This window comes from Labeo rohita, chromosome 18 (assembly GCF_022985175.1).
Source record: "Labeo rohita strain BAU-BD-2019 chromosome 18, IGBB_LRoh.1.0, whole genome shotgun sequence".
NCBI classification, from domain to species: Eukaryota; Metazoa; Chordata; class Actinopteri; order Cypriniformes; family Cyprinidae; genus Labeo; species Labeo rohita.
In genome coordinates this window covers 28167128-28182177 of record NC_066886.1, presented here as the reverse complement: position 1 = coordinate 28182177, position 15050 = coordinate 28167128, and the positions used below count along the sequence as shown (strand labels likewise).

At 35.3% G+C, this 15050-nt stretch overlaps 1 protein-coding gene across 1 annotated transcript in view; it reads right to left on the bottom strand.

The window, feature by feature from the left end:
- Positions 1–3667: 3667 nt before the first annotated feature.
- pid1 (phosphotyrosine interaction domain containing 1) overlaps positions 3668–15050 on the bottom strand; it is a 34926-nt gene continuing 23543 nt past the window's right edge. Inside the window, exon 3 of the mRNA XM_051134612.1 lies at positions 3668–9963. Coding sequence (XP_050990569.1) covers positions 9475–9963 — 489 coding nt within the window. The 3' untranslated portion in view covers positions 3668–9474. The remainder of the gene's footprint in view (positions 9964–15050) is intronic.

Genomic DNA, 15050 nt, shown 5'->3' with positions numbered 1-15050 from the left:
AAAATTAATGACTTATGTGCCGGTTCTTTTCGTTGAATCAAAAACAAACAGCTCAACCACAGTGTAGTCAGATTCCCCAAGCAAATGACTCTTAGTCGGTTCTTTTTAGTGAATCAAGAACACAGACCTGGTGAAAAAATAACATTAATCAAAAAATTATAATGATTAATGGAATCTAATGGTGCCAAATGGTGTCTACTGGTAATTGGTCACCTTCTATTGGTGGCTTGTTAAAACCACTAAAGCTTAGTGGAGCATGTTCCAAAACACATTACAGGAATACATTTTTAAATGGTTTTAAAGGAGAAGTCCACTTCCAGAACAACAATTCACAAATAATTTACTCACCCCCTTGTCATCCAAGATGTTCATGTCTTTCTGTCTTCAGTCGTGAAGAAATTTTCTGAGGAAAGCATTTCAAGATTTTTCTCCATATAATGGACTTCATTGGTGCCCCGATTTTGAACTTCCAAAATGTAGTTTACATGCAGCTTCAAAGGGCTCTAAACGAAAATAAAAATTTGTATATTATAAGCTCGTGTAGCACTGGGATGCGTGTTCACGACACTACCTACTATTGAATCATGTCAAAAGGTCACGCGGAATATAGGCAAAACTACAGATCCAGTGTTTACAAAGCGAACGCGCAAAGACTAAGAAAGTGCAAGTCAAACGCTATTTAAAAAACAAAAAGGTACAACGGTGTCGGACGATTCTGAAGTAGTAGGAGAAAATAAGATAGAGTTTTTCGCCATTCTCTACCTTTTTGAGCCGGAAAACACAGACGATAAACTTACACGTGATTCGTAGTAGTGATGGGAAGTTCGGATCATTTTACCGACTCGGACCTTTGAGTCTCGTTCAGCAAAATGAACAAATCTTTTTTCGAGTCATTTTGTTCATTTTAGCAAAATATAATTAAAATGTTACGTGTTACTTCCCTAACACATCTACTGCTTACACAAACGTTGATCACACTACAAACAATAAAAGATTAATTCATTGTTTACCTGGGTGTTTAGTCTATGATTAGCTCACCTCACCTCTTATCTGACAGGTTTTCAGGTTTGAGTCATTCGTTCACCACGTGACAGCCCCATAAGGTGAACGAACGACTTGAAAAACCCGAAGACTCGAAACAGGTGAACTAATTCCAGTACAGAACCTAATAGGATGTTGCGCATGCGCGACTGAACGAATCACTCCCGAGACGACTTGTTCTTTCCAAGTCACATTAAAGATTCGTTCAAAATGAACGAATCGTTCAAGAACGACCCATCACTAATTCGTAGCATTGTGGACGCACATCCCAGAGCCTGTGCTACACGAGCTTTTGTACTTAAAAAGTATACAAATTTTTATTTCTCCAAAAAAATGACCGATCGTTTCGCTAGATAAGACCCTTCTTCCTCAGCTGGGGGTTTAGAGCCCTTTGAAACCGCATTTAAACTACATTTTGGAAGTTTAAAATTGGGCCACCAGTTAAGTCCATTATATGGAGGAAAACGCTGAAATGTTTTCCTCAAAAACCATAATTTCTTTACGACTGAAGACAGAAAGACATGAACATCTTGGATGACAATGGGGTGAGTAAATTATTTGTAAACTACTGTAATAAAATTCCATGAACAAATGACTCCCATGTGCCGGTTCTTAATAATAAATGATAAATGAATCAAACTATTTGAATGTATTTTAAAACCTTTTCCATTAAAAAATTATAAGGGCTAGTATTGAGTGAATCCCACAAGTACTAAAAATGTTTTCGAGAAATTGTCGTGTATATGTAGGCTAACCTGATCTCAAAACATTCTCTCTGAATCATTGCTCAGTAATATGAAAGCGCCACAGAAATTATGGAGCGTGATACAGCAGTGAACCTGAAGAGCTGAGTGTGCAGTGGAGGTGTGACAGCCCTCACTCACGAAGGCAGGCCAAAACGCTGGCGAAGGCTTTCGTCAAAAGTGCCTCCAGAGGGAAAGAAATAAGAGGTTGGTGCGTCTATAGAGGCTTATATAAACCCTTTGATCCGAGCCCATATGTTCAGCGATCTCACACATGACTGAATCTGACACGAAACTGTATTCACACTGTTCACTTTGACAGTTTGACTCATGAGAGCTGCTTATATAAAGCTGTCAGTGCATACGGGGCTGCCTGAAATAATAAATATTAGTATATAGAAGTGAGGGGGGGAAACAACTTTTTCAAAATGTATTAATCACGCTGGTCTTTTCAGTACTTTCAGTACTAGTCAAAGCATATTTAACTAGCTTTCAGTTTAAAGGAGTCATTCAAGACTCCTATAGTTATGTCTAGTCACCTTGCACGTCAAAATCTTGTCAAGGTTAAAATGTATGCCTCAAGCCATTCTATAATTATCCTGCAGTAATGATTTGCTTTTCAATTTGAACAATCTTTTTTTTTATTTGACACCTACAGCAACTTCACAAGAGTCCTGTCAGTAGAAATAAAAAGCACGAGTGAGTTGAAATTAATGCATCTGATCATATGTAGAGCTGTATATATCGTTATATAGCCCTTATTTCCTTCAATGCTGCAGTGCCCTCTAGAGGTAAAAGGTGGAGAGAAAAATAGTGGCATAATATAAAAACAAGTTTGTAGGACTCTGACGCCACCTACTGAATGAGATTGGAAGTGCAACTATCAATTGCTTTATAGTGGGCAAAAACAGTATATATACAGTACCAGTCAAAAGTTTTTGAACAGTAGGATTTTTAATGTTTTTAAGTCTCTTCTGCTCACCAAGCCTGCATTTATTTGATACAAAATACAGCAAAAACAGAAATATTGCTAAATATTTTTAATATTTAAAATAACTGCTTTCTAATTTAAAAATGTAATTTATTCCTGTGATCAAAGTTAAAGTTTCAGCATAATTACTCCCATCTTCAGTGTCACATGATCTTTCAGAAATCATTTTAAAAGGCTGATTTGTTGTTCAAGAAACATTTTTTTAAATTATTTTTATCATCAATATTTTAAAAAGAGTTGAGTACTTTTTAAAGGATTCTTTAATGAATGGAAAGATCCAAAGATCCGCATTTATCTGAAATTAAAAGCTTTTGTAACATTATACACTACACTATTTAAAAGCTTGGAGTCATCATTTTTCTTTTGGGAAGGTAATTATAGAAACTAATACTTTTATTTAGCAAGGATGCTTTAAATTGACCAAAAGTGATGCTAAAGACATTTATAATATTGCAAAAGATTTCTATTTCAGATAAATGCTGTTCTCCTGAACTTTCTATCCATTAAAAAAAAAAAAAAAAAAAAAAAAAAAAAAAAATCTAATAAGCTGTTTTCAACATAATAATAATAATAATAATAATAATAATAATAATAATAATAGTAACAGTAAGCAACAAATCAATATTAGAATGATTTCTGAAGGATCATGTGACTGGAGTAATTATGCTAAAAATTCAGCTTTGAAATCAGGAATAAATTCGAAAATATATTCAAATAGAAAACAGTTATTTTAAATAAAATAAATGCAGGCTTGGTGAGCAGAAGATACTTAAAAACCATTAAAAACCTTACTGTTCAAAAACTTTTGACTGGTAGTGTACATACCACCAAAAGCAGACTTAATGAAAGATTTTGATAATATATGCAAATAATAACAGAAAAAAAACACAGCTTAGCTTGGTAAATAGTTTATATGTGACTGTATCTTTTTATCTTTGCAAATACAGCATAAAAAACACATATGGTAACATTTCAAAACATTAAAGCGAGTCTGAGCCATTAAGACATGTAGTGAGAATGTTCATCTACAATTTTACAAATTAAAAAACAGCAACAACAACGACGACAAAGAGACACTCATCCTCACTCTCTTCTGACATTTCACCACTCACGCTGAAGGCTGCCCTCTGCTCCCGATCCAAATTCACAGTTGGCCATAATACTGATTCCTTTAATGGTGCTTGTCACTTCATTCAGAATATTGAACATTTAATGCAATATTTAAAAGAAAAAAAAAAAAATGGATACATTTGTATTTACACAAGCTTATCGAATGAGTTCCAAATACACTGTATATATCTTTTATATATATTTCTTTATATTTATAAATGCTCACTGCCTTTCCGCAACCAGATGCACTCCCAAAAGGATCCCAATCCCAATTAGAATCCGTTTCAAAACCGGAATTCAAAATAGAGTCTGTTCATTCATCTGCTCGTTGCTCCACGATCCATCGTCCCACAACAGGGTTTTCACAGGTGAGTGGAGCCCCATGTAAGAGCACGCATGCATTACATTACACACACGTGCTGGACATCTTGTACAAAAAGTGACTCTAAACCACTTTGCAGCTTTCAAATTACCTGCAAATACAAATGTATATTTAAAAAAAAAAAAAAATCTAAAATAATAATAATCAAACAAGGCTTTCAGTACCAGTACATATATAGCGCTTGCAGCACAAGAGACTTCATACATTCAGCACTGGGGGGAAGAGACAGGCACTCTATGGGGCAGCTATGCTTTTGGGTCCTACTTTTCCTGCACAAACATTCACACAACTCTCTCCCAACCCACCAGAAAGACGTCCCGACACCCTGCATGTGAACAAAGGACCAATAACAAGATCTGTTAGTGATGGGAGAAAGAAAGCTTTTTGAAGCTCTGAATCAATTGCTTTGCAAAATGATTTGAAGCGCTCAAAACACTACAGGCTGGCGGCACCTGCTGGTCAAAAAGGTGTAAATGTAACAAAAACATGCATAATGATACATTTGACTGCAAATGTTTTCATGAAAATCCATTAAAATGTAATATACAAATGATCAAATATGAAGGTTCTTTAAAATTTGTGTTTCATTCATTTGTAGTCAATTAGAAGCAAGTAAGTGTAATTTTTGTTATTGCATCATACATGCAAAAGTATTAAAGCTCATTAAATTAATTAAAAAATGAACCCATAATATAAAACTAGCCTGAGATCAGTTAAAACCATTAATAGTTTCACTAGATCAACAGCCTTTGAATTTTTATGTTGTGAAATCAAGGTTACAAACAGTTTAACATAGGAATGCACGATATTGGATTTTTGACAATATCTGATTTGCCGATATTTTTCAGCTCATTTTGGCTGATAGCCGATGCCGATAACAATATATTTCCTTTTGTTTGGAAACAACACCAAGTCTCTCCTGTGTGGATATTATAGGGAAACTATTTTTAATTTTTTGCTTAGTTTTTAACAAGAACTTATTTGTTAGAATTAAATAAGTTCTTTTTTAATGACTGTACATTGAAGCTTTAAAAATAACTATAAGTAAACTATACATATCAATCGCTGCATTTTTTTTTTTTTTTTTTTTTTTTTTTTTCAGAAAGACGCAGTGGTAATCATAACATTTTATTTTAAGGTTTAACATTCGTAGATGGTCTAAAGCAAGAGTTGTAAAAATTCTGAAAATCTTGTATAGCTTTTTTTTTTTTTTTTTTTACAAAATATAACATTATACAATAATGAATAAATCAGTACATATCAAATGATTTCATTTACAAGTGTCTTTGTGATATATTTAATCATGTAAGCTTTCGACTTTTAAATCAAAACATGCTCATGAGTTTATGACATCAATTACTGCTTTATTTAATCAGAAACACAGTCTAAATTTTATTTGTGCATTTCACTTTCATTTTATTAGATATAGGCCAACAGCACCCTCGTTACCGAATGGGCATTAGGACCCGGGAGAGGCTGCCGCTGCTGCATGTGCTATTATTGTTTACTAGGGATGGGACGATAAATCGTTGCAACGCGAATCGAGAAATGATTCAGCATCGATTCGACATTTTCCAAACACATCGCGATTCTTTTTTCAAATCGATTCTGAGCTTAGTTTTGAACAGCAGATGGCACTGCTTGCTTTAGAAACAGCCGTGCTCTGCTTGTTTCAAAATCCTTACATGCACTTGAACCTAAAATAATAATTTATACAATTTGAAAAGGTTGAAGCGAATTACAAGGGTGTTCACAATGGGCAGTGTTTACAATAATCTTGCGTCATAAAAGCATTCTGAGCTGAGGTGAAATGACTTTTCGGCAACCTCCCGCTCTCTCTATTGAAACCAACACGGAAGTGACTTAAACTGCAATTCAGCGCCATCTGCTGTTAAAATCTAAGCTCAGAATCGATTCCAAAGGGAATGCCAATGCATTCGGAAGATCTCAGAATCGATCCACGAATCGATGTATGGTCCCATCCCTATTGTTTACTCTATCACACACCGATCGCGTAATTCTGTATGTGCATTCTCAGATGAATCTAATCATCATTCAGTCAAAACTTTGCTTTAAGAATGAACCTGATGATGTGATCTAATCGCTAGCACACCCTGAGCACATGCGAGTTATTCCTCTTACTGGCAAGACATACACTGTAAAAAACAAAAAACACAATTTGTTGAGTCATCTTAAAATAATTTGTTACCCTGCTGCCTTAAATTTTTAAGTTCAGTCAACTCAAATAAGTTCAGTCAACTTGAAATGTTAAGTTGTACCAAGTAACAACTTAGATACTTGTGTTTGTTAAAATTAAAATCTGGGTAAGTGACCCAGCTGCCTTAAAATTTTAAGTTGAATCAACTCAAATATCTAAGTTGTCACTTAGTATAACTTAACATTTCAAGTAGAATAAGCTTTTTTGAGTTGACTGAACTTAAAATTTTAAGGTAGCCAGGTAACAAATTATTTTAAGTTGACTCAACAAATTGTTTCTTGCAGTGTATCGGCATAATTTTTCAAATCGGGCTGATGCTGATATTTACATTTTAAACCACTGGCTGATTCCGATATTGGTCCTATAAAATCGCGCATCCCTAGTTTAACATAAAGCCTTGTTTGGTGAAATCACATGACTGTGAGTTTGAGTCGAAATAAAAGATTCATAAATGCTTCAAAGCTTCATGAAGCATTGTTTCAAAAGCGCCCATCACTAGTTTCTGTTCATGATCAAAACAATGTGAACTATAGGTGTGGTCACAATATTGAGATTTCGGCAAGATTTCAGTGAAATTTTGCATAAACAATTTCTACTGTAAATAGTGTAGCGATGAATCCACTGAAGCCACTTTCAAACCAAGCTGCTTTCTGTTGGTCAACAAGCAAATTCTGTTTCTGTTTCCTCTTCACAAAACTCCCAGTCTTACCGATTACTATCAAAATGACTGGATTTCGCGTTTAGGAACAAGGATAAATGTGACCACACTTATAGCCCTGCATAAGCTAAAGGAATAGTTGCAAATTCTGTCATTATTTACTCACCCTCCACTTGTTCTAAACCCATATAAGTTTCTTTTCTCTCTCTTGAACATAAAGATATTCTGAAGAATGTCGGTAAACAAACAGTTGCTGGTAGCCACTGACTTCCATATAATTGAAGTCAATGGGCTTATTAAGTAATGCGTCCATTGAATGCACCAACGAATGTTGTTTCTGGTTCCAAACTCATTTCACTTGAGAATACTATCTCAGCAGCCATTTATGAGCACTGTTTATTCCTATTAAACATTTAAGCTAAACATTTTCAAATTTACGGTGTACACTACAGTCTCCGTGCTCACAGCATTCCAAACACAAATAAGTTTTAGATTTATATTATCATTGTTATCATATATTATCAATCTGGGATTTCGGTATGGAGTTAAAGGGTATGATTTATAATTTTTTTAGTAGTATTATAATCACATTGTGAGTGTATAATTAGTACCGTTTGTTGTTTTCTCATGTCATCCGATAGAGCGTTTGGACCTGGAACGCTTGACGTCAGACTTAACAAGCGAATAGAAACAGAGCAACACGCATAATAATCTGAAAACCACGCCCACAACACTCTCCATTGACTTGTATTGTGGGAAGCTGCCTCCTTGTCATTTCTGACTTGTAACAAAAAACAATGTCTAAAAGCTACTATGAGACGAAATGTACAGTAAACAAGCTAAAAACGTTGTCGACCCCCAAAAACGAGCGTTTAAGGACACAAAAGTAGAGCGCATCTTGTCATATTATTCTGAAAACTATGCTAAATGGAGGGAAACTTAATCAGCAACAGAAACTTAACCAATTTTTTTAACCAAGTCAAAGGAATATTTCACCACCCTATGTAAACCTAAAAGGAGGAGATATTGAGAAACTTATTTTTATTGGTCTAAGTTAGTGCTCCTTTTCCTTACCTTCCTTTTGTTGGAGAAACTGAATGGCCAAAGACTATAGAATACTTAAAGGGACTTTGGAATGGCCCAGCATGAAATTACATGACATCTACAACTATTTGTGTCCTTAAACACTTGTTTTTTTGGGTTGACAGATTATAAAAACGTATTTCTGGGTCTTTAGCTTGTTTATTGTACACACTGTCACATAACAGCTTTTAGACATTGTTCTGTTTTTATGTTATAAGTCAGAAATGACAAGGCAGCAGCTTCCTGCAATACAAAGTCAATGAAGAGGTGTGGGCGTGGCCTAAATGCGCTCCGCCTCTATGGCTTAAGTCAACTGTTTGGGTATTGTTTGTGGGCGAGAGAAAAAAATACTTATACAGGCTTAGAATAACTTGAGGGCCAGTAAATGATGACCTTTTGCATTTTTGAACCATCTCTTTAAAATATTGATGTATCCGGAACGTCTCTCTTTCAGTTTAACAGGCACGCTAGTATTTTCTATTGGAAAACACATCACACTCACATAAATGTACTAAACTACGCTAGACAGACAAGCACACTTAGCTTGTAATAGAGAACCCGTTCCATAGTTAATCAAAGGCTCATGAGCTACAGACAAACAAACTCTAGATCACATACACACACACACACACATACTGACTTTTGGTATCTTAAAAAAAAAAAAAAACAACAACAAAAAAACCCCATAGAAATCAATGCATGGTCCCTATAATTACGCTTCTATGGCCCGATAAAGGTAAAGAAATGCCCTAGACTGGCTGCCTGCCATAAATATCAAAATTATATCATTTTTATCTCTCTTAAACTCTACTTAGCAGAGGATATACACCTCTGCGTTATCTAAAAAACAACACGCACATCAGGAATTCCCAAATCCGAACCCCCCCAAAGGTTTTGATTGGCTAAACGAAAGAAAATAACAGGTGAACGTGTAACAAGTTCTTGCCACTTCACACGCGCCATATCAAAACCAGCAGCTTTCAAGTGGGAGTGTGACTGTGGTAAAGTACTTCATGATGACGCTGACGCTCGGATGCTTTAGTAAAATGGGCACGATCTGTCTGGCAGCCGAGATCGAAAAAAGGCAGACTAGTCTCTTGGTTTGTGGTTTGAGTTTCCGTTTGCGTTCTCTATTTGCTGTGGTTATTTTTCTGAATATTCTATTATGGCACAAAGACATAAAGAGCGCGAGAGCGCCCCGTTCCCAACCCCCCGCTTAAGAGAAGTTCAACCCCTCCGTCCCATCTCTCAGCCATCGTCGGGTGTGCTTAACTCCTCGGGGAACTCGTCGGACGAGCCGCTCTTGTGGATGCGTCCGTCGCTGCGCATGCTGTGGAAGGTTTTCTTAAAGGCTTCCATCATGGAGTGCGCCAGTTTTTTGGCCTCTAGTTTACTCTCGCACTCCACGGCATGGCAGTCCATCTGGAACGTTAGATCGTCGTTGATTTGTCGGTAGATCCACGCGAACACGTTCGGGCTGATGTCGTGATCCGCCGTGCAGTACGCGATGCGAGCCACCTGGAAGGTGTCCATGGCGACAGTGGCCTCACCCCGTCCGTCCAGGTGATGTAGCCGTACCTGGAATGGCCGGATTTCCAATATGGCGTTGCTAGAGGTGATTGAGTCATCGTGGGCGACAGACGTCTGCTTTGTGTCCCATAATCCCACCACTGCCGACTCTGTGCAGCCAGACAGGAAATGAGTGCCGGAAATCGTCACCTTTCCAAGGTAGGTCACCTAGTAAAAGGTAAACACACGAAAGAAAAAATGAAACCACATGTGCAGAGAAAGGCTCATTTAAATATTTGCTTTAAAGTAATAGTTCATCCTAAAATAAAAAAAAAATGATCCCATGAAAATCACCCTCAAGCCATCCTAGGTGTATATGACTTTCTTCATTCAGATGAATACACTAGGAGTCATATTAAAAAAACGTCCTGGCTCTTTCAGGCTTATAATGACAGTGAATGGCTGTTGAGATTTTGAAGTCCAATAAAGTGGATCTATCCATCATAACAAGTACTCCACATGACTCCACTGGGTTAATAAAGGCCTTCTGAAGTAAATTGATGTGTTTGTGTAAGAAAAATATCCATTTTTAAAACTTTATAAACCATAATCTCTAACTTCTGACGTAGCGTAAGTTCCTGTGAGAAGTGCTGAACATAGAAGAGCAGAGGAGAAAGCGAAACAAAACAGCAGTCACGAATTAGAAGTACAAAACGAAGATTTGTAAAGAAAAATTTCAGATGAATTTAATATAAGCCAAGAGGGAGACTGGTGTTCCTTTGCTGTAAACAAAACTTGGTTCTCGTGAGCATATTCTCACCGAAGCTTACATCATCCACTGAAACACCACTCTCTCGTGAATGCGCGTACCACAGTTAGACAAATCTGGAGCAAAATCTGGAAGAATTCACTTTATTGGACTCCAAATTTAAAATAAACACCCATTTACTGCCATTATGAAGCTTGGAAGAGCCAGGACTGGTGAGGGTGAGTAAATTATGGGGTAATTTTCATTTTTTAAGAGTGAACTATCCCTTTTTTGTTTTAGATTCTAAAAACAAAGAAAATTTATTTACCTATTTTATTTTTGTTTCATGTTTATTTTTGTTCATATATATATATATATATGAATTACTGTAAATGTTATCTTTTTACTAGTATTTTATTACACATACTTATATCGGTGCATGATAGACACGCAGTACGTATATAATAGAAGTACAATTTTTAGCTCAGTAATCATTCATTAATTTGCAACTGTTTAAAAGTCAAAGTAGCTATTTTAGGAATTGCAAAAAAAAAAAAAAAAAAAAAGTCAAGGATATCAAGTAGTTAAGTAACAAGTTTTAGTAAAATATTAGAAATATTTGAAAAACTGGACCACAAACACTCTGGCCAGTATGTCTCTTAAAAATATTTACATTTTATGTTTTTATGGCATCAATTGGAAATTTCATGATGGTCATGATTAATTAAATATATACACTACTTTTCAAAAGTTTTGAGTCAGTAATATATATACATATATATATATTTTTTTTTAATTTAATTATTATTATTATTATTATTATTATGTTGAAAACAATTGAGTAGATTTTTTTCAGGTTTCCTTAATGAATAGAAAGTTCAGAGGAACAGCATGTATCTGAAATAGAAATCTTTTGTAACATTATAAATGTCTTTATCATCACTTTTTTTAATTTGAAGCATTGTTGCTAAGTAAACGTATTATTTTCTATAATTTCTTAGAATGACTTCTGAAAGATCATGTGACACTGAAGACTGGAATAATGATGCTGTAAATTTGGATTTGATCAGGATTAAATTACATTTTCAAATAGAAAAACCGCTATTTTAAATAGTAAAAATATTTCACAGTATTAATGCTTTTGCTGTATTGTGGATCAAATAAATGCAGGCTTGGTGAGCAGAAGAGACTTCACTGAAAAAAAAAAAACATTACCAGTCAAAAGTTTTTGAACAGTAAGATTTTTAGTGTATTTAAGCTGTAAAAACATTTTATTAATTGTAACTTGATGGTACTACTTCACATGTCTGAAATCATTATTTATTTGAAACCAACAAGAGTACAAAAAAGTCATTCCCATGAATGTGTATTTAGGTTTTTAAATAGCTTTTGTCCTTGCATCAATCTTGTGAACCACTGGTCTAGAGATAGGCTGTTGTTTTTCAGATAAAATGAGTAGTTGCGAATACCTGCTCTTGTTGTGTTTGAATGAGTGCGCTTTTGGCAAGGGACTGGGTAGAAAATGTGAAACTACAGAAGAAAAACAGTATGTCTGGCTGTCTGTTTTCCTCTTTTAGACATTTTGTTTAGTCTGCAACCACAAGGTCTAATTCTAGCCACAGTCTCCCTCCCATTTCTTTAACTCGTTTACAGAATGTAATTAAACAAAATAGTTTTTTTATTGCTTTACAAACGAGGAAGACAAGCAAGGGGTCGAACATCTGTGCTGTATTTGGTAAGAGAATTTCATAGCAGACCAACTGCAGAATGCAAAATCATCCCTCCCGTGAACACGAGACTAATACATGGCCTCTCTCTCCAGATGCATTTTGTTTTTCTTAATCTCATTCTTTCTCTCGTGTCTGAAACAGAAAGATGAGGCCTTGCTGCGAGCCGGGAGAGGAAATGCCAGTAATATCTCTTCTCTTCTGAAAGCGATTTACATCACAGAACAGAAGGAATCAGAGAGGATGACGGTTTTCTTCTAGAAGAAGTGTTGGGAAACATTAACCTAAAAGAAGCCCCTCACTACACTATGACTAACAGATGAGGCATTGAGCGAGGATGTGCGTTTCCCAATACCTGATGTATAACATTAAGCCTAATTATCATAAATGAACACAATTCCCACAAGAACATTTGTAAAAAGTACAGTTAGTTAAAAATATACACTTCTGTTCAAAGTTTGGAGTCAACAAGAAAAGAAATTAAAAGTGACAGAAAATACATTTAAAATATTACAAAAATTGTATATTCTTTCAAATGTTCTATTCATCAAAGAATTCTGGGAAAAAAAACAGCATATTAGAATGATTTCTGAAGAATCATGTGACAGAATAGAGTAATGATGCTGAAAAATCAGCTTTGCATCACAGGAATAAAATACATTTTACAACATATTAAAATATAAAACAGTCATTTTACATTATAATAATATTTCACAATTTTACAGTATTTTTGATCAATAAATATAACCATGGTAAGCCTAAGAGATTTCTTGGATTTTTAAACATTTTACTGACCCCAGACTTTTAAATAGAAGTGTAGTGTATAATACACACAATGGATGCACAAAAATTTTGGCCAGCAAAATGATTTGGCCCAAAATGCAATAAAATGGCCCAAAATTCCCTAAAAACTCATAAAAAATATATGAAGTGAAACCACAGAATTTTACAAAGCAGATAACAAGCATTTAAAAGAAGAGCAACTACATTTGACTTCAAATTCTGAAGAATTATTTTTTACAACCTTCACTAAGTAGTATTTTTTATAAAATAAAAACTTGATTAAAACCAAAATAAAATCTAAATAATAATAAAAAAAACTAAACCTCTGTCAAGTCATTCCTCGTGTATTTGATGTGTATTTCCCTCAGTGGCGAGATGACAGACTACAGACTTTCTGAGAAAGTGTGTGTTTGTTCACACGCCTCATTTTGTCTGATCCTGGGTGGGTGGGGGTGTGTGTGTGGGTGGATGTGGGTGTGTGTATAAACCTCAGGTGGAAACTGAGAAATCATCATCAAACACTGAGGCAGATTGATGCTTCTCAGTCACCACAGAGTCTAGACAGCAACAGAGCGCCCATTCATCTCTCCATCCTCTTACCTCCGCATGCAACTGAGAGCCTTCCAACAATAAAGCTGCTCTTCCACATCTCCGATGCACAGCGCTCATAGTGAGCGAGCGCAAATATTGTGCAATTCATTAATCTGACTTCAGGACAGGAATATCATGTCATATGATTGTAAATCAACTTAAGTAGTATTTCCACACAGTGGAAGCACATGCATACACCTACACAAAGTACATGGAGAAACAATGTTGTTTGTGCAGCACTGTTATGCAACATGTGGCCACAATTACTCACTATGTGCGTGATTCACTAGTTTAGTATTTTTTTTTTTCCAAGGGCTGGGTGTTATTGCTAAAAATAACATTTTAAAAGAATGTTTTTTTCAACTATTATTTCAACCAAACAGACGCTGTTGTGAATTCATATTAAATAATTAAAATATAGTAAAAAATAAAAATAAAAATAAGTTTTCAATTTTCTGTGAAGCTACTTTGCAGTAATGTGTATTGTGAAAAGCACTATAGAGTACATATAAATGTGAAAAATTTTAACATTTTTAAATCATTTTCATAAATTGAGCTTTATACATACATACAATTTATGTAAGCAAAAAGTAAAACTGAATTTTCAGCATTATTACTCCAGTCACATGATGCTTTAGAAATCATTCTAATATGTGACCCTGGACCACAAAACCAGCCAAAAATGCATTGTATGGGTCACAACTATAGATTTTTATTTTATGCCAAAAATCATTAGAATATTAAGTAAAGATCATGTTCCATGAAAATATTTTATACATTCGGACAAATTTAAAAGTGATTTTCTCAACATTAAAATTTTTTTGCACCCTCAGATTCAAGTTTTTTAAATAGTTGTTTGTACACACACATACACACACACACACACACACACACACACACACACACACACACACACACACATATATATATATATATATATATATATATATATATATACAGGGGTTGGACAGTGAAACTGAAACACCTGGGTTTAGACCACAATTAGTATGGTGTTTGGCCTCCTTTTGCAGCCAATACAGCATTATTTCATCTTGGGAATGACAAATACAAGTCCTGCACAGTAGCCAGAAGGATTTTGAGCCATTCCTTTCGCAGAACAGTGGCCAGGTCACTATGTGATGTTGGTGTATGAAAACATTTCCTGACTCACTCCTCCAAAACACCCCAAAGTGGCTCAATAATATTCAGATCTGGTGACTGTGCAGGCCATGGGAGATGTTTAACTTTACTTTCATGTTCATCAAATCACTCTTGTCACCAGTCTTGCTGCGTGTATTGGTGCATTATCATCCTAATACACGGCACCTCCTTCAGGGTACAATGTTTGAGCTATTGGGTGCACATAGTCAACCTTCACACTCTGCTCTTATTGGTGGAATGTGCGATCAGTAAAGACTGGCCACCAGGCTGCATAAATATAGCCATGAAACCTCCAACACTATATT